The 26,459-nt window shown below is 39.6% G+C and overlaps 1 protein-coding gene across 2 annotated transcripts in view; it reads left to right on the forward strand.

Annotated features, from left to right (window-relative positions):
* The window catches only part of PAPOLA (poly(A) polymerase alpha), a 60,951-nt gene that overhangs the window by 19,481 nt on the left and 15,011 nt on the right, over positions 1–26,459 (forward strand). The window contains exons 2-15 of one of the 2 annotated variants that reach the window (XM_029070546.2): positions 4,774–4,947; positions 5,505–5,571; positions 8,801–8,882; positions 9,978–10,100; positions 10,714–10,754; positions 12,665–12,776; positions 13,457–13,546; positions 13,636–13,774; positions 15,007–15,079; positions 16,593–16,713; positions 17,793–17,877; positions 23,654–23,707; positions 24,393–24,512; positions 25,570–25,679. In XM_029070546.2, coding sequence (XP_028926379.1) covers positions 4,774–4,947; positions 5,505–5,571; positions 8,801–8,882; positions 9,978–10,100; positions 10,714–10,754; positions 12,665–12,776; positions 13,457–13,546; positions 13,636–13,774; positions 15,007–15,079; positions 16,593–16,713; positions 17,793–17,877; positions 23,654–23,707; positions 24,393–24,512; positions 25,570–25,679 — 1,391 coding nt within the window. Of the gene's footprint in view, positions 1–4,773; positions 4,948–5,504; positions 5,572–8,800; positions 8,883–9,977; positions 10,101–10,701; positions 10,755–12,664; positions 12,777–13,456; positions 13,547–13,635; positions 13,775–15,006; positions 15,080–16,592; positions 16,714–17,792; positions 17,878–23,653; positions 23,708–24,392; positions 24,513–25,569; positions 25,680–26,459 lie in introns of those variants that run through there. The other variant, XM_029070538.1, reaches the window with a different exon arrangement.

Consider the following 26,459-nt stretch of genomic DNA (forward strand, 5'->3'; position numbering starts at 1 on the left):
AAGGGAGATCAGAGAGAGGCTGACGCAGTAGTCTAAGCCGGGATATAACGAGAGCCCGTAGCGGTAAGGTAGCCGTTCGGGTGGAGAGGAGAGGGCGGATCTTGGCGATATCGTAAAGGTGAGACCGGCAGGTCCTCGGTAACGGGATCGGATGTGTGGGGTGAACGAGAGAGACGAGTCAAAGCATGACACCGAGATCGCGGGCGCGAGAGACGGGAAGGATGGTCGTGCCATCCACGGTGATAGGGAAGTCTGGGAGAGGACCGGGCTTGGGAGGGAAGATGAGGAGCTCACTCTTGCTCATGTTGAGTTCCCCATTCCCCTCTGCTTCTCCATCCCCACCAGTGGCACAAGCTGTTTCTGAGAAGCATCATCACTTTGTACCTTGTTCAGCTTGGTGAAACATGAGTTGTATGGCTGTTTCCACACTGAGTGCTCAGGGGTGGGTTTTTTTTTTCGGTTGTTTAGTTTTGGCTCCTTTACAGTCAGTCGATGCACCTCGAGCGTGTAACTGTACAGAGCACCGTACTGAGTGCTTGTGCAGAGCATTGTACTAAGCCCTTGAGAGTACCACCTAGCAGTCGGTAGACATGATCTCTTAGATCTTAGAGACCAGAGGAGGGGGAGAGCGTCGACAACCCTTGCTTTAATCATTTTGGAAATGGACTGATTCTTACCCTTTCAAGTTGGCAGTGTTGGAAATACAAATGCCCAAGTGTGTTGAAGAGAGCTGTGACAGCTTGCTTTGGAAACACCGAGTTGTCTAAAATGGGGCAATCAGTCAATCGGTCGTATTTATTGAGCAATTAATATGTGGAGAGGACTGTACTAGACTCTTGGGAGAGTACAACACAAGAGAATTAGCAGATACGTTCCCTGCCCATAAGGAGCTTACAGACTAGAGGGGGAGACAAGCATTATTCAGTGAGAAGCAGCGTGGCTCCGCTGTGTGACCTTGAGCAAGTCACTTAACTTCTCTGTGCCTCACTTACCTCATCTGTAAAGTGGAAATGAAGACTCTGAGTCCTACGTGGGACAATCTGATTACCTTGTGTCTACCCCAAGGCTTAGACCAGTGCTTGGCACATAGTAAGCGCTTAACAAATACCAACATTATTATATTATTATTATAAGTAATTATAATATATACTACAATGTGCGTGGTCAATAGTTGCTTGGCGATAACTCTCAGGACAGCTGATTGAGTCCAGTTCCTTCTCATCCCGGTAAGAGCGCGTCTCTTCTGCCTTTCACTCCTATGATGAGTTCGGGCTTATCCAGGTTGATGGCACTTAGTGCTCGAGCAGGAAGGGGGTAAGTGTGGAATAGAGCCTCAGAGACCTGTTGGCAGTGTAAGGTTTGAAAAAGGGGAAGAGGAGGAGACTGGGGGGGATGTGAAACCGAGAATAAGTTCCAGACACGAGTCTCTCCTATCAGGGTCTGGTGGATAAAGTGCAGGCCTAGGGTCTAATCCCAACTTTGCTACTTGTCTTGCCATGTGACCGTGGGCAGGTCACTCTCTGTGCCTGTCACCTCATCTGTGAAGTAAGACTGTGAGCCCCACGTAGGATGGGGACTGTCCAACCTGGTTAGCTTGTGTCTACCCCAGTACTCTTTATAGTTCCCTCGCACGTAGTAAGTGCTTAACAAATACCAGTAACAACAAAAAAAGCACAGCAAAAGAACCCTGTTAACTTGGGAGGGCAGGGCAGGGCTTGTATCTTTCAGCCCTTGGGGGTCTTAGTACAGCGGTAAAGGCTGAAAAAAGGGGCTGAATCATAGGGAACAAATGATCCAGTTGGTAAGGTTCGACAGTTCCTGGAATAGTTTTCATAACCGCCGTGACATCTCTGCCCACCCTAGGTTGTTTGTGTGTTCAGCCCAGCACTGACTTAAAAGGGACTGGCAAAAGCCGGAAAGTGTTTTCGTCAGAGGCAGAGAATTGTTTAGGCACACGTTAATTACCATGTTCCCATTTTATTAAGGTGCAGTTGCGTATCTGGAGATCTAAATGTAAGTAAGCTCATACTGTGTTCTGCTGCGAATGAGGTGCATTATCCGCCTGAGAAGCAGCGTGGTGTAGCGGAATACAGTATGGGCCTGAGTGTCCGGTCATGGGGTCTATTCCCAGCTCCACCACTTGTCTGCCTCGTGACCTGAGGCGAGTCAGTTCGCTTCTCTGAGCCCGTTAACCTCATCTGTAAAATGGGGATTGAAACTGTGAGCCCCACATAGGACAGGAACTGTGTCCAAACCAATTTCCCTGTATAGTGCTTAGTACAGTGCCTAGCATATAGTAAGTACTTAACAAGTATCCCAGTTACTACTACTACTATTATTTTCTGCAAGAGAAGTTATCACAAGTGAGAGGTTTAGAAAATGCGGCTTTTCTGTCAGTTTCTTAAAGTCCAGGCCTGCAGTAACTTGCTTATAGTGAGAGTTCTTAAAGTTCTTAAAGCAAGTACAATTGGTTCTTGCTCGTTGTGGACAGGGCACATGCCTACCAACTCTGTAGTCTCCCAAGTGTTTATAACCGTGCACTTGGATACAATTGATTTTGATCATGGGTTTTCCTCTTCCCTTTATTCCCCAGGCTGGATGTTTCCTTGCCATTTTGCATTTATAAACTCAATCGTCTCTGTGCCATTATTGGTGAATGGGAACCTAAATGTCTCCTCATCCATTGGTTTAATTCATTCAGTCGCATTTATTGAGTGCTGACTGTGTGCAGAGCACTGTACTAAGCTCTGAAATGTTCTGCATGTCCCTTCTTTCCCAAAGAAGAATGCTGTGGAAGATAGAGAACAAGCAGTGTGGCCTACTGGGTGGAGCATGGACCCGTGAGTCAGAAGGACCCGGGTTCTGATCAAGCCGTGCCGCTTATCTGCTGTGTGACCACGGGCAAGTCACTTAAGTTTGCTGTGTGACTTCACTGTATTACTTCAGCTGTAAAATTGGGATTGAGACTGTGGGGGGTGGACTGTGTCCAGCCTGATTAGCTTGTATCTACCCCAGTGCTTAGTTCAGGGCCTGGCACAGAGTAAGCACTTAACAAATACTATTTAATAATAGTATTTTTTTAAAAAAAAAACCTTTAGCCAAATGCTACACAAGTTGGGAGACATATTGTACTGTTAGCTGACACTTTTTTTTTTTAAAGATTGATAGTAGCAGGATCCTGGTGTCCTTTGTATTGAAGTGTGTAGTGTGTCTCTCCCTCTCCCACTTTCTTACCCATATTACCTCTCTTCCTCGATAATCAATCCCCTAATAAGGAATTCACACAAGCCATATAGATAGATTAAAATCTTGTCTGATACAGTCTTTCCTTAAGGATCTTAAAAACTTAATTAGCCAGGCTTATGGTGTTGAAATGAGTTCATAGTTGGGCGGATTAGTGATACCCATACTAGGAAAGACAAGTGGTCTGGCCAGCTAGTATTTGGCTTCTGGGAGAAGAGTTGTTTGGGGAAACATTGTAACGGTTGCCCTCTATGGCTTTGAACTGTACATTTACAGGTGCATCAGCTAACATCCCTAATTTTCCCTGTAATAACCCATTGTGAACGCCTCATCCATGACTATCCAAACCCCATTTGAACCCAGAAGTATTTTCAGCCATAACAAATTTCATATGATTTCCTTGCATTCCGTGAAAAGACATTTATTCCCTCCCATTCTGTTTTTTTCATCTCTCTCTGCCGTTCAATTAGCGTGGTCTCTGCCACCACTTGGTCTCAGTTGGTCTCGTTGTGCCTATATCTTACCCATTCATTCAATAGTATTTATTGAGCGCTTACTATGTGCAGAGCACTGTACTGAGCGCTTGGAATGTACAATTCGGCAACAGATAGAGACGGTCCCTGCCCATTGACGGGCTTATAGTCTAATCGGGGGAGGCAGACAGACAAAAAGAATAGCAGTAAATAGAATCAAGGGGCTGTACATCTCATTAACAAAATAGAGTAATAAAAATATATGCAAATGAGCGGATGAGCGCAGTGCTGAGGGGAGGGGAAGGGACCCGTGTCTGCCTGTGTCTGGGTGCCATAGCTTGCAACGTGTTGTTGGGAGGATGTGTAGGGAAGAAGAGAGCGGGCTGAGGTCAGCCCCCTCCCCCTGACTGTGGTCTGCTTTTGCAGGTGGCTGGGACTTCCAGGACAGTACGGTTTAGGGGCACAGAGGTGTGTCCCTGGATTTTTCCACCCCCTCTTCAAAACGTATAATCATGTTGTAGGCCGTTGAACTGATGTATTAGAGTCTTTTTTGCAAATCCAGATGGCAAATAATTAGTCAGGAAATGATTATATTCTAAGTTGCAATTTATTTTATTCATTTCTTTAATTTTCCCATTCATGTGTTAAATTGTCACCATTCTATGCAAGTTATTGGAGCTTCATTTTCATGTCAATTTTATTCACTTTAACTAAACTTTGAGAATGGCAACTTATTTCAGCGCAAACTCATTATTTGCGACCCAGACTACTTGAGTCAGGGATGGGGCATCATTTTTACCTAGCTTACACCTACGGTATTTCAATCAGTCAAGGGTATTAATGAGTGTTTACTATGTGCAGAGCACTGTACTAAGCATTTGGAGAGTACAGTACAGCAGAATTAGCCGGCACGTCCCCGGCCCATAATGAGTTTACGGTTTACCTTTTTCTACGTTGTTCTGTTTATGTGGTATATATGTTTTTTTTCCCTGTGATCATGCTAATGTGATAGGAAAAAAATGGGTTCTGGCAGTAATTGTATCAATTTACATTTCAGTCCAGTTACGACCCAGGGATCACAACAAATTCAAGCGCCACAGAAACATTATGGCATTACCTCACCTATCAGTTTAGCAGCTCCCAAGGAGACTGACTGCATCCTTACACAGAAGCTCATTGAAACCCTGAAGCCCTTTGGGGTTTTTGAAGAGGAAGAGGAACTGCAGCGCAGGTGAGCCTTTCTCATTAGGTGCTACTGTTGACCCTTGGTCAAGGAAAATGACCGTGTCTCAGTTGAGTTCAGGATTCTTTTTTTGCTCCCAAATGTAAAAGACCATCCATTTTTAAGGTCTTGAGGTAATTTGCGAGTATTTTGGGTCTCCCCTCCCACCGCCACCCCGTGATTCCTGTATTGTAGGTCATGCTCAACCCTTTCTGCGACGGGAGTTTGTGGATCAGAGGGTGAATATACTTCAGATTTGGTTTTGTCCTGTCTGAAGTCTTTTCTAAGCATTTTGTCTTTTAAGTAACATCCTTTAAGGTAAAACTAGCCAGCTAAGGGGAATGGGAATATTTTGGCCATCATTCACTTATTCCTCCATCATTCTTTATAATTGCAAGAAGTTGCCTCCATGCTTCTGAGAAGAGATATTAATTGGGAAGTGTTTTTTGGTACCTGGCTACAAAAATTGTTGAGTTACCTGCGGAGTAATATTGAATGTTCTAAAGGAATTTGGAGAAGCTTAATTTCAAATACGTTTAAAATGTCAATATTTGTGTCATCCACAGGATTTTAATTTTGGGAAAGTTAAATAACCTGGTGAAGGAATGGATACGGGAAATCAGCGAAAGCAAGGTATGAAACTTCTTGTAGAATTTAAATGTATTGTAGACCATTTGAACATATGTCCTTTTCCTAAATCGCGAGATTGGGTCTTGTGGCAACATCACGATAAGGAAAAAATCACACGGTAACGCTCACTACCGTTCTGACACCACACAAAATCAGTTCTTTGATAACATGCACGCAGAGTCCAAAAGGCTGATATTCTCACATAATATTCCTTCGTTCCCCAGTCGTGTTCCAGTCCAAACTCTCCAAAATGCTTTATTTTTGGCAGAAACTAGATGGCAGGACATTTGAAAGTCTTCTCATCCTCTCCCTCTTCTTCTGAGTTAGTCTGAGGATAGGCTCCGTAAAGGTGAGAAAGCTTTGCTGCTGGGCCCTTTTTTCCCACCCATTTCTTGCTCACTCTCCTCCCCCTTTCCCCGCAATAGAAATGCCATTTCTAAGGAAAAACTAAAGCGTTTTCTTTGGTCCAGTGGGTGAGAATCTCTACAGATGTAGAATGTGGAGCGATCTGACAGTATCGAAAACACGATTTAACAGAATGAATCCACAATGTAAAGAATAAAATAGTAACAGTCCAGTAAGTTAAATTAGACATGAACAGCTACAAGTTCTTATGAAAATAGCATTTTTCACATGAAGACTTCTAGCTGATTTGCAAGATACTGTGTTTAAAACTGAATTGGAGTCTGTCCAGGAATGGAAGTTTTAACTTCTTCTCCGATAGCATTTTTGATAAATGCCATTAATGATTTTTGGCAGTGAAATTCACATCCTTGTTTCCTTTAGACCATGGAGTTATTGTCATTTTGTAGTAGTTACCATCAAGAACATTGTTCTGTAGAGGAATATTAGAGTTGGTTCAGTGGAAGGAGGACCACCTTGGGTTTTGCCTACTTGGGACCCTGCCAGTACTGGGTCAGATTTCTGCCCCAGAGAACCACCAAGGGTATTCCATTGGGTAGACGGGGTTCAAGAAGTCTGAAGAAAATTAGCTGATGCAGGTGGCGAAGCTCACGACAACCACCTGCCAGACTCTGACACTGTGCACAGCACTGGCACTCTTCTGTGGTCTCTCCCACAGGGCAGCAGTCCCCAGAGATCACGGCTGCTGAGCCAGATGATGCTCACAAATCAACTTGGGGCTCCTCTCTCTCCCTCAAAGGACTGGAGGAGATAAAAAAGCTCTCTCTAAGTTTAGAGCATTGAGGAAGCTGCAGTTGAGTGGCACCTGAATAGCTGCTTGACATTATCCTTCCCTCGCACTTGTTCCCTCCTTCCACATTCCTGTTCTACGTCACGCCACCTGGCACCTGACTAGTGTCCCTGGTATCACCAATCAGTGGTATTTATTGAGTGCTTACCATGAGCAGGGTGCTTTACTAAGCGCTTGGGGAAGTATAATCCAACAGAATTAGCAGACAGGTTCCCTGGTCTATAACGAGCTTGCTGCCTTCCCTTCCTGAATCTCTCACATCGGGTCTGTGGAACCATGCTCTATTATGAGCAGACTTTCCCTTATTCTCAACCTGTTCCTTGTCCCTCACCGAGGCCTGCCTCTTACCTGACGACACTGTATCCACTCGCTCTAGGGGGCCTCATCTTCTCCCATTCTCCTCCCCCACCCCGCAAGAATCAGAGTGAGGAGGCTGCCTGCTTCTCACCTCTGCAAGATCGCCTTTGCACCATCCCACCCCCTCCCCTCTCTCTCTTCCTTCAGATCTCTTGTTGGCCATCTCTACCAACTTTTTGAACCTACTAGTTACTATTATCTCCATCCCTCCTGGTGCCATCTCTTGCACTGCCATCTCTAGACTGTAAACTTGTTGTGGGCAGCAAGGAACATGTCTACCAACTCTGATACGTTGTAGTCTTCCGTGTGCTTAATACAGTGCTGCTCACAAAGCATTCAGTGCCATTGATAAATTAGGTATGGATTTTGTTGCCTCCCTCCTTTCCTCCTGTTCCTTCAGAATTTCAACCTCCGTGTTGATGATACCTCTTGATTTTTTTCCCCCAACCAACCATTTCTTCTCATTTCTCTGTTATTGCATCAGTTTCATTGCTGACCTCCCTGCCTCCTTTCACTTCGCACTCTGCTCCATATCTCACTCTGGTGCCCAGATCACTTTTCTAAAACAAACAAAAAAAATCAGTCTTTTTCCCCATGCTTTAAGAATCTCCAGCGTTTAACCATCCACCTTTGCGTCAGACAGACACTACTTATCATTTGGATCTGAAGCCCCCATTTTGTCACCTTACTGATATCCTACCACAACCCAGCTTGTTCACTTTGCTTCTATAACACCAACCTACTCGCCGTACCTTGATCTCCTCTGTCTTGCTGCCAATCCCCCGATTGCCCGAACTCTGTCCCCCTTTTTATCCTACAGCTGATCTTCACTCTCTTCCCTCACCTTCAAATCCATATTAAAAACACACCACCTCCAAGAGGCCTTAATTAAGGCCTCATTTCCCCTAATCTCCCTTCTCTGTCACCCTGGCACTTGGATTCATACTTTTTATTCACCCCGCCCTCAGCCCTAAAGCACATATGTACATGTTTGTAATTTATTTTAATGCCTCCCTCCTCTAGACAGGAAGCTCTTTACGGGCAGGTGAAGCGTCTACTTATTCTGTTATATTCTCCCAAGCGCTTAGTACAGTGCTCTGTACCCAGAAAGCAGTCCAAGGCAACTGACTCTGCTGACCTCTTGTTTCTTCCCCACCTTAGCATGGGTGCACACCAGATTCATTCAATAGTATTTATTGAGCGCGTACTGTGTGCAGAACACTGTACTAAGCGTTTGGAATGTACAAGTCGGCAACAGATTAGAGACAGTCCCTGCCCATTGACGGGCTTACAGTCTAAGCAGATCTAATCGTCTAGGCACACTGCTTCTTCCCTAACCTCAAAACCTCCCAACTACTGTCCCCACACAACCATTAAACCTGTCTCCTCACTTACACCCTATTAGGCTCACTCACAGAATGAGCTGGGCGCCACCTTGCCCAGGTACCTAGAATGCGAAGCCAAAAGACTCCTTCACTGGAATCGAGGAGATGCGGCATCTGGCAGGATAAACTGCTGACATTTTTTCTGAACCTGAAGACTTTTTTAGTCCCTGTGCAAATTTTGTACTAAATCGTTTTGTGGTATTCCTTTCCTGGTGACTTTTTTTTCTTAAAGGTCAAATGTATTTTGGAAAGTAAGGTTATGCTTTTGTTCCAATAGAATCTTCCTCAGTCTGTAATCGAAAATGTCGGAGGAAAAATTTTCACATTTGGGTCCTACAGATTAGGAGTACATACGAAAGGTAAAGTGTCTTTCTTAGTTTTTCTACTTAAATAACTTGGTTTATGGGGAAACTGCGTGGCCTAGCGGAAAGAGCATGGGTCTGGGATCCAGAAGACTTGGCCTCTATCCCATTTCTGCCACTCGCCTTCTGTTGTGTGAACTTGGGCAAGTCACTTCTCTGTGCGTCCATTTCCTCAGCTGTACAGTATGCGACTATTGGTCTGAGAGCCCCATGTGAGACTGGGGATTGTTTCCAACCTGATTATCTTTTATCTACCCCAGCGCTTAGTACAGCAGTGCTTGGCAGATAATAAGCACTTAACAAAAACCACAACTACTATTATGCATTTTCACGTACTTTGCTCATCAAGCCAAGTTTTCAAATCGACATATTTTTAATATTTGCATTTTTATGGTTTTTAATTTACTTTGGTTGTATAGTATTGTATCATTAGTTTCACAACTTGGCAAAAAGGGTGATTTATAAGTCATAGGAAAACTCCAAAGTCACTTAAGTCACTTTATATACCAAGTATCTCTGGCAATCCCATTAACTTGCTGCTCAGGACTCAAGACCTCACAGCTGTCGGCGTGTTTTTTTTTTTTTTTTTAACCTACCTGATTTTGTCCTCTTTGCCAGGGATAGGGAGTTGTGTATGGAAAGTTAGCAATTTAAAGTGAAAGTTTTGAATGGGCAGCTACTTTCCCAGGGTGGTTCTTTTTCCTCACTTAGAGTGGCCTTCTCGGAATCAAGACCATGTCCTATTTATCGAGAGCAGCAGGACGGCAAACTGACCCCTCCCCAAAACTTTAGTTTTTTTTCCCCCAGTTTGCCAGTCTGAGAATTGTGGTAATCTCTACACTCGAGTGATTACTTCTCTCCTCCCTCCCCTACTCTGTCCCAATTAATCAGTAGTACTTATCGACACTATTATATACAAATCACTCCCCTAAATCCTTGCTTTTAGGCCTTGCTGGTTACCATTTAGAATACCTTGGAAATATAGTGGAAGGAGCCAGGGAGATGTAACCCTCCATAATTTTGGCTGTTTTGGTGGAAGACGAATCATTTTAATTTTTGTTAGTTTTCTTAAAGCAAATCTCTTCTTTTCAGGTGCTGATATTGATGCATTGTGTGTTGCTCCAAGACACGTTGACCGAAGTGACTTTTTCACCTCATTCTATGAAAAATTGAAACTTCAGGAAGAAGTAAAGGACCTACGGGTAGGTAAACATGGTGAAGGAAGCTATTGGTCTTGAGGAATTTTATTAACGTAATGATGAGTTGCATCGTAGTGCCCGCTGAGTTATTATGGATAAGAGGACTGGCTGACTACTGGCTGAGAAGCAGCTTGGCTCAGAGGAAAGAGTCTGGGCTTGGGAGTCAGAGGTCATGAGTTCGAATCCCGGCTCTGCCATTTGTCAGCTGTGTGACTATGTGGGCAAGTCACTTCACTTCTCTGGGCCTCAGTTACAGTTACCTCATCTGTAAATTGGGGATGAAGATGGTGACCCTCCCGTGGGACAACCTGATTACCCTGTATCTACCCAGCGTTAGAACAGTGCTCCTGCACATAGTAATGCGCTTAACAAATACCAACGTTATTATTATTATTATTACTCGGTTGACTTTGTTGGTCAAGTTGTAATGAAAACACTGGACATTCTAACTGTAGTGAAACTATTTAAACCACAGTTGAGCTTGGTTATATTGCTGTGTAGTTGGAAGGAAAAAACCCTAAGGTTAGCACCTTAACATTAACAACACACGAGCATGCCATTGTAGTATAATCTTAGACTTTTAGGAAACATTGAAATTAATGATTACCAATTTTTCAGCGGTGGAAGAGGCATTGTACCTGTTATCAAACTGTGTTTTGATGGAATAGAGGTAAGAAGCAGTTTGACTTCCTTTTCAGTTTTTGTGTGGGGTCTTGGGAATTTCACTGTTTGGGTGGAATCTAAGAGAACCCAGAAATGGATCAATCCTAACACATGCCATATGTCCACTGTGTAGAAAAAGCAAGCTTAGGTGGCAGTGGGGATCTGCCAGGCCTTTGGGTGGGAGACGAAGAGAATTTGATTTGCAACCTGTGTGGTTGAGTTTTTTTTCCATTGGTGGACATAGGTAAGAAAGAGAGGGTGTCCCCGTGTGGTTGGCGCCTCTAAGACGGCTATTTGGGAGAGCAGTTACATCATCATCGTCCCCATCGTCATATGCTGTTCATATAAACCGAGTTCCTTTCCCCCCAGATTCTACAGTACCGCGTGTTGAAGCAGTTGGTTTGCCAAGGAGCTGTGGATGGGAATATTTTCCCAAGCTATGTGAAAATGATTGTCTTTGTTCACCAGTGCCCATTCTTACGGAATATAAGCATTTTAAAGCGACCTTGGAAGTGATTAAGTACCCTTGTGCTATATTCCTGGGTGCCTTCCGATTGCTAAAACAGAAACTGGGGAGGAGCGGGAAGGCAGTACCACCATCTTCGGTAGAGTGGAAGGAAAGCCAATTTTTGACTTGAAGGAAAAGATAGTTCTATTTAGAACTGCATCTTTTCGACTCATTAAAGTTTCAGCCTAAGTAGGATCGCTTAATATGGGCTAATGGGCAGGAAAATTAATTCTTTAATTTGGCCTGGAGTGTTGATTAAGTGGCTGCTGCTTTTGTCTTGAAATACTTACCTTCTTCTTCCCTTAAGGAGATGTGCTCAGGAGAAGAAGAGCAGCTAACAGCTCAGAAGTAAGCTTAGCTCTGCTCCAAAGAGAGAGTAAGGGAGGAGTCAGAGGATGTTTCCTCCCCAGTGTTTCCCCAGCATTCCCTGGAAACGGAATAGGGTAGTGATTTGGAGAAGTTATTTTGGAAGATTCCTTCTGTTTTTGCTCTCCTTCCCATTTTACGCGAATGGCCCTGCTGTCAAGGTAGCAAACACCAGAAATCTGAGATCATTTCAGTATATTCCTGAATCTGCCAATACCTGCAATAGAGTTGGTGCTCTGTTCACATTTTCAGATTTTGATCTGACAGCTTTTTTTTAAAAAAAAAAATAAAGCAAAGGCACTCTTAAAAGGGGGAATCAGAATTCACAGTTTCCAAAATAACCAACACATCTGTTCTGTGCCCCATTAGTAATTGAAGTTATAGACACACTTTTCCTATGGCTAAGGGGGAGAAGGGAAATTCAGTCCTTTCCTTTGAAGGGGAAAGGGAGGGCATTGTTTAAGAGTTGTGTGCACAAGAAGATCAAAACAGAATTTTAAGATTATAAAAAAAAAAAAATGGGGCAGAACCTGCCTTCTTGGCAACCCTGAAAGTATAGGAGTGAATATGTCCTGATACTATGAATCAATGTGAAATAAGATTTGACTTAATTTCACCTTTTGTTCAATGTTTCTGAATATCAGAAGGGAGAGTACTATATTAATAAAATGTAAAAATACTCCCTCAGTTAATAGAAAAAATGTAAAATAATTTAAAAACATTTCAGAGACCTCAAACTCTTGGTTATAGGTGTAAAATTGTTAGATATTCTCAAGTTTAACATGGATGAGGGAAATGTTGCTGCATATGAATAAAATGAAGACTATATGACCATTTAACCTGTCTGTTATATTGCACATTCTATTTTCTCCGAGATTGTTGAACAATCTGTATCTAACTGAGGTTTTTCTAAAAGTCTGACAGGGTCGCGGTTCAAGCTGGGATCCAATTTTTCTATGCAAACAGTTTTTTCCAGAGAATGCCTTTTAAGAGAATTGTTTAATTTGACAGATGTGGAATATTAAGTTTTGTTTCTGTTTTAGATTGATATTTTGTTTGCAAGATTAGCACTGCAAACTATTCCTGAAGATTTGGACCTCCGAGATGACAGTCTTCTTAAAAATTTAGATATTAGATGCATAAGAAGTCTTAATGGTATGTTCAAACTTTGATTTTATGTAATGTTCCTCAGATGTCAAATATCATTAGGATTAACAAGTTAATAGCTGGATTAAAAAAATTAAACAAAAATACAACCAGTTCATATATTGATCAGATAAAATGGTTGGGGATCTTTAGTGAGAGACCACTGGTTTATCTGACAAGGCTTTCAGTGCTGTGGTCCAATCAGTGATGAGTTTTCTTTGTCCTTGATTTTTTTTTGTGACACACTTTCAAGAGATTTTATTTTTTATAAGTCAAGGTGCCGATTTTAATAGGCGGAGGTGTAGTCATTGTATTGGTTTTGGCTAGAGGGAACCTGCATTGGGCTTTGAAGAATTGTTTCGCACGGTCTACTTGGCTTTATTTAGACGTACTTACCTCCCTAATCAAGTTTCTTCTGTAGACTCACAGGCAGGCCACGCGAAGGATAGTCCTAAAGCTTTGAGGTCAGACACATAAGTTTCCTTAGGTACATTAAGTGCAGTTAGTAGTTTTCGGTTGAGGTGTGTTTTCGACTCCCAAGTAGTGATAGTTTGTCAGTTTTAACCATGTATCCCGGCAGTGTTTTGTTTAACGTTATTATAGTAAAAATGGTCGAAAGACCACGACTCCTTTCTTTGAGGTAGAGAAGGACTTTGGGTAATCTAACGTCAGTTCTTTCTGTTGATCAGGTTGCAGGGTAACTGATGAAATTCTACATCTAGTACCAAACATTGACAACTTCAGGTTAACACTGAGAGCTATCAAACTGTGGGCCAAACGTGAGTTCAGAATTCGTTAGTGTTTACTGAGGTGTGTGTGCTACGATGTCTACTAACGTGTTCTCTCTGCTTTTCCTCCCAATCAACAGGCCACAACATCTATTCCAATATACTAGGTTTCCTCGGTGGTGTTTCCTGGGCTATGTTAGTAGCAAGAACTTGCCAGCTTTATCCAAATGCAATAGCATCAACTCTTGTACATAAATTTTTCTTGGTATTTTCTAAATGGTATGTGTTTATAGATTATATTAAAATAAAATTGATTGTAGACACTGAAGTTTAGTCTTATTTCTATGACATTTCTCCAGATGGGTGCAGATTAAGATGGTAGCTTAACTATGTAGTCGCTTGAGGCCTGTCTTGGGAAGCCAAAATGTTGCGCGTATGATAACAGATAAACTGAAGCCGCTTCTCTTATCAAGGGTTGCAAGGCAGATCCAGTGGTTGCAGTCCTTTTCAAATCTGAAATAAAAGTCAAATTCTTTTTGGATCCAAGTGTCTGGTGTAATCCTAAAAATGCTAGTTCGGGACATGAGTTTTCATATTGGAGAGTGAGCTTCCGCAATCCTCATCCCCTATATGTACACAGAACCCCTAAAACCTTAATTCATTTGTCAACTTTTTGAAGATGTGATGTGTCTAAGGAGCATCCAAAAAGAACACATGCATATGTGATAAAAACTAATTTAAATAAAATGATGACATGGGGCAGTGTGTGGATCTTGGACTTGCTAACCCTGAGTGCTATCGAAAATTTTCTATATCTGAAAATTGTTCACGTTTCATAGCTTTTTTTTTTTTATGGGTGGGGTGTGAATTTTTAATTTTCGTAGCACTTTGTGGGGGGAGAGAGAACTAGCCATTCCCATTTGTCCAATTGGAGGATTTTTTTGGTTGGAGGGAAGGGATTTTTGAGGGTTTTTTTGTTGGTTTTTGGTTTTTTTTTTGGTTCCCATTTGCTACCTATGTGCTCCAGTTAGTTTTAAAACCTGTATCCAACAGTAGCCAAGAGTAGTGCTTAGTCTGGGAGATGTTACTTCTCAGTGCCATAGCCACAATGGGCAAGTTTTTTTCTTTTAGATTGCCCTTGGATGGAGCTAGCATGAAGACAGCATTCTCTGTTATCTACCAAGGAAATTTCTTCTGGTCATTGTTGAGTTGATCTGAAGAGCATTTCTGAGATATTTGCAGTAGAGCTCCCTCAACTGTACTACCTGTCTTTGTCAGCCCTTTTAAGAAACACACAAATTCCATGGTGGAATGTCTGAAACTTGTCAATCTGCGTAACGATAGCTTAGAGAGATATCATCGGCTTTAGATTAGAAAAGAGGAATGAGTCTTTCAGTTAGCTATGACAAGGGCAGAATGAAAAAGGATCACATTCACAAATACTGTTTGTTTTTACAAAAAGAGATGGTAATGTCCACAGTCTTATCAAGTGCTACAATCTTTTTAAACAGGGAATGGCCAAATCCAGTGCTATTGAAACAGCCCGAAGAATGCAATCTTAATTTGCCTGTATGGGACCCAAGGGTTAGTGTATTATTTTTTCCCCTATAAATTCACTCTATACAGTAACAAGTAAAAAAGAACTGCTACCAGAGAGTCTCATCTTTCAGGGTATGACTGGAGATGTGTTGATAATTGCTTCAGCAGTTAAATTTTCCTCTTGATGCAACTATACCAGTCCTTTATTATATAGGTCGTAATTACTGTGCACCCTGTTTGCTACTCTTTAACTATCAAATTCATGCTAATTATTTTTAGCTATTCTATAGCATCTATTATTACAAAGCAAATTATGCAAACTACCGTGTACTTTAAATACTGTATGGTCTTTTCCACTTAAAATGAAATAAAAGCCTACTAAAAATTCCCTGTACATCTTATTTTATGTAAGTACTTTTGTTAAAACAAAAAATTAGTTATTGTTTTGCAAAAGTTTTTTCTACAGTGATGAACACTTGATGAATAAGTATCATTTTCAGGCAGTATCACTAACCGGCACATTGTTATTGCAAATGTTGGTTTTTGGTTTTTTTTATATTTCTTAAATTCCATTAACATGTTTTTATGATTGAGCCGGAGTAGTTTCATTTTTCTCAGTAGTCTAACCCACACTTACAGAAGTTAGTTTTATTGTGTGCTTTCCCCATGTCTTTTTAACATGAAAGAAGAATGAAGCTCATAATCTCTCAATGCAAATGATGAAATTCCTTTCTGGAATTATGAAAATGGATGGTTGAATCCAAATTCATTTCTCCTATCTCAGGAAAAGCTTTCTCAGAATTTTGGCTAATTCCTGCATACATTTAAAGGCTTTATACATCAGAAAGAGAAATAAATTTAATATTTTAGGCCCAATATTGAAATAATATTGGCAGTCTAACTCTTGTGCCTTTTCTGGCCTACCCTGTTGAATTTAAGTGATAATCTTAGGTCACCCCACTTCCTATTAAATATCTACTTGTGTATATAGAACGATGTTTTCCAACGCTCAGACTCTTCCTACTCTAATATTATTTTTGTAAAAGCTACATAAACATAGTACTTCTCAATGCAGGAGTCCGTCTGCCTTTGCCGTAGATGTAAGAGTGAAGAGAGAATGGCTCATTCCTAGTAACGTTTCAAAGGTAGATGGGCCGGAATCCATTTCCTTAAAGTTTTTATGGCATCCGTGTCTATCCAGGTATACTCTGAATTAGTGCTAATTTTTATTTGCTCAAAGCCTGTCTCCCATACCAGTTTCCTGGTTATTGAGTCACCGTTCAATTGTGGCTTCAATTTAAGTGAAATCTTGACACCGTGCCTCATTCTCTTAGATGACTAGTCAAGCACCCCTTCCTTTCACTGCAGATTACCTCATAACGTAGATTTGCTCTCTGATTCTGAACATTTCTTCACAATTAAGGCTTTTTCTGAGGTAGGTTTTTTCAACTCCAGATGTGAATAAAATTTATTTTTGTACAGTTTAACAAGGGGATTGAAGTCCAACTTTCTGTTGCCTATGTACTTGAAGAAACTGATTGGCTGTTGTTATATGTAGGTAAACCCCAGTGATAGGTACCATCTTATGCCTATAATTACACCAGCATACCCACAGCAGAACTCTACCTACAATGTGTCCGTTTCTACACGGATGGTCATGGTTGAGGAGTTTAAGCAAGGTAAGTGTTTATTTTTATGCTTTTTTCTCTTGTACCAAAGGCTTAAGATATGACTTCCCAAATTAATCCAGTAGTGTCCTCCTGCAGAAAGGAACAATCTTCTGAACTGTATAAACTTGAATGTCAGTCATTTGTAGAATTCCTTATTCTTCAGTTTTCATTTTTCAAGTGCAGTGCTTCCTTTTAGAATAAGCTTCTAGGAAATCCATACTTGAACTTACTATTTGAAATTAGTGTAAAAATTTGACTCGAAAATCTTTTTGGCGATGAACTCATTGGTTTAAAATATTGTGGTGTGTTGCCATATGAGATTAAAAGTGAATTACTAATTTTTTTGAAGATCTCACCGCCAGATAAAGGTGAAATGAAATGTCCAGCCCCCAGGGAAATGTGGCATTTTTCAACATAGCTTATTAGGACTTAGCTTCAGATATTTTGTTTTCATGAAAGATACTTCCTCTCTTTAAAGTCCCCAGCCTAGCAGCTCTAATGCTGAAATCTAGGATGGCGCACACTAAATAGTTGACTACTATCGAACAAAGCAACACAGTAAATATCCAGTATTTTTCATTTTGTGAATATTTTAATAGACAAAGTCTAAATACCCCTTTAAGGACTCAAAGCATAAGGAGACTGGAACCAATCAGAAGCAAAATCTTCTCCCATGGTACTCTCCCAAGCATTTAGTTACATTGCTCTGCACGTAGTAAACGCTAATAAGTACCGTTGAATGTATCAACTGCACCATCAATTTCATTGCATCCTAGAGCAAGGATGTCCGTGTACAGTAGTACTTCCTTTGTAGCAGTTCAGAATATTACTCTTAACCACTGTTTGATTCACATTTTTTTTTTTTTAAAAAAAAAGCAACTCGAAACATTTGAATTTGGTAGTCCTCTTCTATGCATATTTCTTCAATAGTGAGCCATCTCAATCCTGCCATTTGCATTTTACAATTAAGAAATATTCTTATTTTTGCCTCTTGCACCTTTGTTGCCTTCAGGGTTATTCTTGTTTAGATTGTTTATCCCCCGAATGAAAGTGATGCAAAAACATTTTAATATGTCTTTATAATTTAGGTCTTGCTATCACAGATGAAATTTTGCTGAGTAAGGCAGAGTGGTCCAAACTATTTGAAGCTCCAAACTTCTTTCAGAAGTACAAGTATGTATTTTATGGCATGGTAGACCTGTTTTGTTTCCGTAATAATGATAGTTTTGTGGAAGTTTATGACTTTTTGCCAGGAAAATGTTTGAGCGTTTCTAATAGAAATTAGTTTTTGAGACCCTGCATTTCCTTGATTTCTAAGGGTGAAAAGCTGAAAAGTACGAGGTCTTTTTCATCAGCAAAATCAAGGTTTTTCTCTGAACTTTTCTCTTTAAAAGATGTAGAGTTTAGTACTTAATGGAAAAGCTTGAATTCTCATCATTCGGTAGTACTGAGAGAGTACAATAGGGTCAGGAGTCGTCCCTGGCCTCAGAGAGCTTTCTGTCTAGGACCTCATTCCATCCTGAGAGAAGCTACTGTCCTGACCCAAACTGGAGGGTCTTTAAGGGTCTGTGTAGTTATTACATTATTTACATATTTTAGGTCAAATAGGTGTTTGTGTATTATGAACTTGCCTGGAAAAATTACCCAAAATTCCATCTGGGAAAGAGATTCAGCTTTTAACGGTAGAATTATAAGCCTATATTTATACTTCCATACTTGAGTTACATGCACAACTGATTTTTTTCAGTGGACTACATGTTTTATACTCTAGAACCTTTTTTCCCTAACTCTGAAAGAAGACCAATTCCTGCCAATTTTCTAAAAGTAGTCTTCCCCTAGAAACATAGATGACACGTTTATTAGAGTTGTTAATAAAATATCACCTTATGTTTATAGGTAAGAAAACTATTTAAATGTCTCATTTTGCTGAAAATTGTAATTCATAATAAATTTTATTTTTTTTAAATACCTGGACTGCACTTTCTTTGCCCTGGGCTGAAATTTGCCAAAGACCCACCATTTACTTTTTTTTTCTTATCATCATTTAAAGGTTTATTGACCATCTGATCTTGTGTTGGGTTGTGTGATGTAATAATCTAAGCAAGATTGCAATATGCTATTCCCCAATTAAAAAAAAAGAATGATGACCATCATAATGTCTCTGTGTTTTGTTTCTGTACCTCTTGCATGGAAAAAAAAAAAAACATTAATTAGAGCAGCTTCAAGTTTTTATTTTAAGAAATTGCTTTTGGAAACTTGAGTTGTCTGGGAAAAGTATCAGTAGTTTTCATTATTAGTAGCACTGCCCTTCTATTAAATTGTCTGACCACGTTTTTGTCTACTTGGCAAACAAAATTTTTCTCATGATTTTACTTCAATGAAACTGATGTTAAAAGAACATTGAGCCAAAGATTAAACAAATGTGCTGATGTTTATAATACCCGAGTCAGTCAGCAAGGGTAGCTTTTAACCAAAATCTATAATTTATTGGCTAAGGTTTTCTATAAAAAATATAAAAGTTGGCAATGTATACTAATATTAAATTTTTAAAGATTGAGAGGTACATATTTAAAATATGACAGAGAGCCCTGTCTTGAGCATATCTTTCACTTCACCCTTTTCTGAAGTTGATATTTTGTCCTTAAGGGAATTATTTATTTTATATAAAAAATAGGTTAAAGACTTTTATAGAGGTACAAACTAAGGTTTTTTTTTAAAAAAAAAACAAAACAAAAAACTCCAGGTGAATCACAACCATCACTTAAATTGATTTTGATTGGCTTTCTTCAGATGAACTGATGACATTTTTTCCATTTGTCAAAAGTATCTTTGAAGAAAGACTAAGAAGAATTTGCACTAAAATTTGCTAAAATCCCTCTAATCAGACTATGCTTTTTAATGTTGTGTAGTTAAATAAGAAATTCCTCAGAATGTGAAATGGAAAATGTGACAAATGCTTAAAATGCCATCATAACTAGATTCTTGTAATCCTGAAAATCAGCAAAATAATTATGCTGCAGTTTTGTTCCTGTAATGTCAATTTATGCCCATGTTTTAACATGCAAATGAGACCAGTGAACTCTAGTAGAGAATTAAAATCAGTAAAAACAGCAGTTGTTTTACAAATTACCTTGGTGTAATCAAGATTTCTGCAGACCTTTTTAACTTTGGGGGCCATTTATTTCACGGGTTTTAGGTTTTATTTGAAATCAGCCTTCCACAAAATTTAGCCCTACGTTCAGGGCTAAAATTGTCAATGAAAAAGAATATTAAACTTGATCATCTTCCAGTTTGTCAAAATTAGGTAGTGAAAATTGCATTCTAATAACAAGTGTTACCCCCTGTAAATTTGTTTGGAATTTTTGAAGAATGCTACTTACCACATCAGCTTTTACTATTCAGTAGTTTCAAACACTTTCAGAGTACTTACATTTGATGGGAAACATGCAGAAAATAGCAGTGGTGTTGGAAAAACAGGGCTGCTGTCTTCCATTATTTTAGGAACAGGTTGGGAGATAACACTTGTATTTGGGGCATTTCTAAACTCCTTCAAATCATCAATCAGTCGTACTTATTGAGAGTTTACTATGTGCAGAGCACTGTACTAAGCACTTGAGAGGGTACGATACAAAATAATTAGCCGATATGTCCCTTGCCCATAACAAGATTACGTGTATCTTGAAGTCCAGATTACGTGTGGTATAACAATGTTACCCTTAGGTTTTTAAAGAAAACGACTTAAGTGAAGATGTCGCAGATTTAATTTTATATCAGTGTAATTGAGTACTCAGCTCTTGCAAATTTTTATGGCGTTCATAAATATGTAAACACACCAACTCTTGGGAGAATTAAGCTGGTGAAGAGAAGTACATATTTTCCCTCCAACTAACTTATAGCTGACACAACTTTGTCACAACTGTGATAAACTTCATTAAAGTTAAACTTAAAAACAGAAGCTCTTGAATTCATTTGGAAAACATTAAGTGAATAATTTGGAGCTGAATTCCTATATGGAAAGACGTGATAACAAGTAATGAAATGATGGACTATAATTGAGTTACTGAGATTTTTGTGTTGATCCTTGAGAAGAAGGAAAAGGTGGCGAAGATGAGACAAGTTGACTTGAGACGAAGGAGAAAACCCAAATAATATTTTACCTTGTTAAATTTTTCTTGTGTAAATACTTTAGATAACAAATATGTAATTTTTTCATTTCCATTTGTGTATTTTAGGCATTATCTAGAGAATACATTGTAGGACTTCTTAACTATACCCCAATTTTTTGAGGTTAATGTTTTGTAGATTCTGAATCTTAATTCAATTGAACATCACTGACTTAATGATATTCATTACTAATGTTACATATTGAATTTTCAATTGAGACATATATCAATTATGGCCCCGGGTCTAAAAGGCAGTGCTAACTTTGATGCCTCAGCTTATAAAATGCATGCTTGGTAAACTTTGAATTGCAACAGATGTTCTTAAACATTTTCCAACTCTATATTTAATAAGCATCATTTAGGCTGTTTCCTGGGATCAGTTTCAGTAGAAGTAACCAGCTGAAAGAGGGATTTGACAAGATATGATTTCTTTACACTCTGTTAACTCTGGGTCAGAAAATTAGTTTGATTAAAAAAAAAATCTCTAAGCTTATTTTCTTTGAGATGTCTGGTGTTTTGAATTAAACCAAGACATAGCTGATAAAGTAAATGCTAATCGTTATTGTTTCTGGAAGGTTATGTCTTATCCTTTCTCCTAATAAAGCCAACAGCACTCTTGACTAGAATGAGAATTGTTTACTTTTTGCAAGGGATTCTTTAATGTAGGCCTGGTTATCTTTTTCTTGGCCTATGTCAAGGTGTTCTTCAGACTCCTCAGGAGCTTAGCCCACATGTAATGTGAGTGAGTGATTTTTTTGGAAGTCTTTGCATAAGCTGAATCATGTCAACTAGTGACACTTCGTAAACAAGCAAATATTGGCTTTTTATCAATGGAATGAATAGTTGGTGGTTCTTTTCACTGTTTTAAGACACATTAATGCCGTTGGTTTCATGGTGGTATGTCTGTAGTGTGGTTTGCAACATCTTAAGGTTGCTTTTTAACTAGCTTGGATCCTAAAGAACGATGCTAAGCTAAATAAAATTCTCTCAGATATCTTCAAATATTTTGATTGCGCTAAATGGTTTCCGTCCCCCTAACCAACTCAGAATGGCAGAGTTAGATGGTAGAATTAATTGAAACTCAACTAAGCTATCCAGTGCTCAAGAAAGAACTGTTGTTCCTTTTTGTTTCAGATAATGGTAGAAAATAATTCAAGGTGCTATTAAAGAATTTAGTGTCCATTGCTGTTGTCCTTAATTGGAGTACTAGTTTTTTTAGCTTACGTCCTCTCTCTGTTCTTATTTAAAACTAAGAAATGCTTTAAATTCTGTGGGGCCAAGCAAAGTTGACACATTTGATCTGTTTCAATGTGGAAAATCAATCAGTAGTTTTTGACTGCCTACTGTGTACTGAGCACTGTGCTAAGTGTTTGGGAGAGTACAAGAGAATACGTAGATATTCGATCTCTGCCCTCAAGGAGTTCCCAGTTGAGCAGGAGAGACAGACACTAAAATGACTGTTTTTGAAAGATGGCAAATCAGAATCAGGTCATTGGCATAAATGGATCATAATTAACATTTTTTTTTTTGAAAGAACAGTGTCTGGAGAAGGGGTCGAACTGCCAAAAGTTTGCAGCCTCTTCCTTTGTTTTGTAAGGTGGAAATTGTTCTTAGGTGGAAACGTTTCTATTAAACTTGACCTAGGAAAGGTAGGTGTTTAAATGTTCGTGGAATTGCTCGTTGTTAGAATACAAATAAAATTCAGTCTGTAGCCAAGTGAAAATGTTTGGCCAGGTCAACTTAGCTACCACCTGTTAGAGATATTTCCCTCTGAATTCATTGATGAACCGTGTGTTTTTGCAAGTAGTTAAACCAACTCTGCAGTTGCTCCAGACTATCATTCACAGTGGGATCGACATCTGGAACCTTTCCCACTTAATTGTCATCCGTACTAGTGTGTATAACTCAGTGGTGAGACTAGAAATTTATGGTCTAGTGTGTCAACACACTATTTCTATGTAGATGTACCTGGTTGTGTATGTGTTGTGTGTGGTGTTTTTGGTGTGTTTGTGTTTTTGGTTTTTTTTTTTTTTAACATTATTTGAATTATGCCATTTATTTGTGGGCTACTAAGACATTACACTTCAATGTTAATTGGCTTGTGTTGATCTTAAGATTATTTGCCTATAATAGTTGCTTTTCATTGGCTCAAAAATGGAAGTAGGCTTTTAGTCACGACATGAACTCTGTTTTTCTATTGGCTGTTTTATTGTGATGAAAGCAAGAAAAGTGACATTCTACTAAATGTAGATCTTCATTTTTCTGCTTTGGGGATTAAAACTAATGTGTGCCTAAACCTCTTTTCATCGATTCCGAAGTTTCAAATATAGCATCCTTCAAAGCGATATGGTCCCTAGATGTAAATACAAAATTCATTTTGTGCTGCAGTTTAAATCGTTTAAGTTTAGTCGAGGCAGTAGATCAGGCTTTACTCCTTATTTTTTATTTTGCCTGAGCAGCTCTGAGTGTGCAAAAATGGAATTTTCCATCTTTATTATCTCAGTGTGCAGAGTCTTCATGGGAGTTAGTGTCTTAAATGAAAATCTGTTTATGTTAATATACAAATATCTTTCAGAAATATTTAAACCGTTTCCTGTAGTTTGAAGCCTTGTGCAATATTTAGCTATTGTAGTCCTAATACAGTCTGTGTAGAGTGAGATTTTTTTCACTGTGCTATAACTCAGTGGTACCTGTACTAGAAATCTGTTATATTTATCACAGTACTTTGAAAAGCCAATGCCTAACATGTAAATCAAATAAATAGCATGTTATCTTTATCTTCAAAGGCATTATATTGTACTTCTAGCAAGTGCACCAACCGAAAAACAGCGACTGGAATGGTGAGTATAAAACTACTGGGGGTGAGCGGGGGGTGGGGGAAGAAACACCTATAATCAAAACAAAATAAAGTGATCACCAGCTTGGAAGGCATTCCCTTGAGTTTATTTGCAATTCCTATTGGATAAGAAACTAAAATGAGAGTCCCGGTATCGATATTTTGTTTCACGAAAATCCAGAAGGCAGGAAATTCTCCAACGTACCCCTTGTTCTAATCAGTTGTTTGTATAGTTTAGTTTGGGGTTGTTTTTTTTTTTAATAACATGACCTCCTTGTTCACATAAAGTGGGAACACCAATTGGTGACATTTCAGATGGCTGCTTGTTGCCTTGTGGCTTTTACAAGAACTTTTAAAAGAATACTTAGTGATAATCCCCAGATGCCTTCTTTGGGTTTTACCACTTTTGGTAGTTTCAGTTTTATGCAACATTAATACTTGTTGAAGGTATTTTTCACTGCTAATGTTTTGCAAGGGCTGTTTGGTAAAGACATTAAGAACAGTCCTCTTGCAATAAATTGTGTAAGATTATTCGAGATTATATAGTCAGTCTGGTGATTAACCTTAAGTGTGTGATGCTCTTTCCATTTCTGGTTTAACTTTGATTCTTCTATTCATCATTGTGTGCATTTTTTTTTTGATGCATAGTAATGTAAAATATTTAGTAATATTAAGTGACATTTGTTCAGGGTGGGCTTGGTGGAATCAAAAATTCGTATTCTGGTGGGAAGCTTGGAGAAGAACGAATTTATTACACTGGCTCATGTGAATCCTCAGTCGTTCCCGGCACCCAAGGAAAATCCTGACAAGTAAGACTTTTTCCCCCCCTCCTCAACTTTCCTGTTAAATAAGGAGTGACATTGTTTTAAATTGCGGTTTAAAGATTGGCACCCATCAACCAATTCCTAAGTGACACTTTCCTTAACTTCAAATCCTTTTTCATTCTTGCATAAAAAAATTTAACTCCTGAAAATCAAAACCAGAACTTGCTTAAGCAGACACTTCTGTGGAAATAGAATGTAATGGGGTATCATTTGGCTGTTAGCAGTTTGAACACTTAGCTGAGTTTTATCCCAACACACATCCTCCTCTCAGTTCCTCCTTGTGCTAGAGCTGTTCAAATGTCTACTGTTATGAGAGTAAAAGAATAAATTCGGAAAAAATTAGGCAGCAGGTCCAGATTAAGCTGCATTAATAAAACTGCAGGATAGAAGCTACTCGATCGTAGCTGTATTCGTTCTTTTTTGGGGGGTGGGACTGCCTGAAAGTGCAAAAAGCTAATGTAATGGCCTTCAGAGCCTCAGGAGGTTTGCATGAAGAAAGATGCGATGAAAGAAAGTTTGAAGTAAAATGCAGCGGTGAAGGCTTTGTAGGTTATATGGTTTAGTAGTTTCAGTAATAGTATTTTTCGAATGTGCACTGGGTGCGGTACATTGCAATAATGATAATAACTAATAGTACTTCAGTTGCTACTATGGGCCGAGTACTGTACTAGAAACAAGTTAATCAGCTCAAATGCAGTCCCTGTCCCATAAATGGTGGTCCCTGTCCCAAAGGGGGCTTAGCGTCTAAGTGGAGGGAGATCAGACATTGGCTCCCCATTTTATAGATGAGAAAACTGAAGCACAGAGAGGTGAGTCGTCCAAGACAGCAGGCAAGTGGCAGAGTCAGGATTGGAACCCAGGCTCCCGTGACATTCAGGCCTGTGACCTTTCCACTAGTCCATGCAGCTTCCGTACTATTGTCATTCTATTTTCTTGTATCAGTTCAGTCAGTTTCCCAGCACTTTTATCATTACTTTTTTTTGGCATTTAGAACCCCCCCCCCCCCACACCCGTAATAAATAACAATTATCTTTCTTTGCAGGGAAGAATTTCGAACAATGTGGGTGATTGGACTTGTGTTTAAGAAAACAGAAAATTCTGAAAATCTGAGTGTTGACCTCACCTATGATATTCAGTCTTTTACTGATACAGGTATTTGCTTACTTAGAAAAATTAATTTCAAGATATGTGTATTTGCTTATCATGGCTTTTATGCCATGATCAGTAGTGTTACCACTTGCTAGTACTAAACCAAAGTAGAATTGAAGTAGGTAATAAGGATAGACCGGTGGGATAACTTGAAATGTTTTGTGAAGAGTCGTTTTTTGATCACTTTTTAAATCAGATTAATTGGAAATCACCTAGCACAGGGTTAGTAAAAACCCAGAAACTCACTTGCCCGAGATGCAGTGTTTTCACTTGGAATCCCAGAATCCCACTCCTTTGTCCAGCTACTTTCAGGACTGTAGCTCAAGTCCTGACTAAATCACCATTTTGCCACCCTTGACCATTTGAAAACTGCCCGTCCCAAATTTGAGGATGAGGGGCGATGGGGACCCTTATCGTTGAAGTCCTGGAGGCAGGGCTGGACCTGATGAGACACTGCCAGGAAGGGTCCCGGGGAAGGGAAGGCTTCTTGGACACTTAGTCCAGCGAGTGTGTCTCCCGTTATTCCTTCTGTTTACCTAAGAGCAAAAGAAGAGAGGGGCTGCGTCTGTCTTTGCCACTGAAGCTGAGCCTTTGCTTTTCCCCTGCGTCTAATACGGGATTGCAGATGGCAACCTACACCCACATTACTACTAATTTAGGTTCATTGTGGGCAAGGATCGTGTCTGCTGACTACTGCATTGTACTCTCCCAAGCACGTAGTACAGTGCTTTGTACATAGTAAGCTCTCAGTAAATACGACTGACTGCTTTTTGTGGGGTAAGC

Source organism: Ornithorhynchus anatinus, chromosome 1 (assembly GCF_004115215.2).
Source record: "Ornithorhynchus anatinus isolate Pmale09 chromosome 1, mOrnAna1.pri.v4, whole genome shotgun sequence".
Taxonomy (NCBI): domain Eukaryota; kingdom Metazoa; phylum Chordata; class Mammalia; order Monotremata; family Ornithorhynchidae; genus Ornithorhynchus; species Ornithorhynchus anatinus.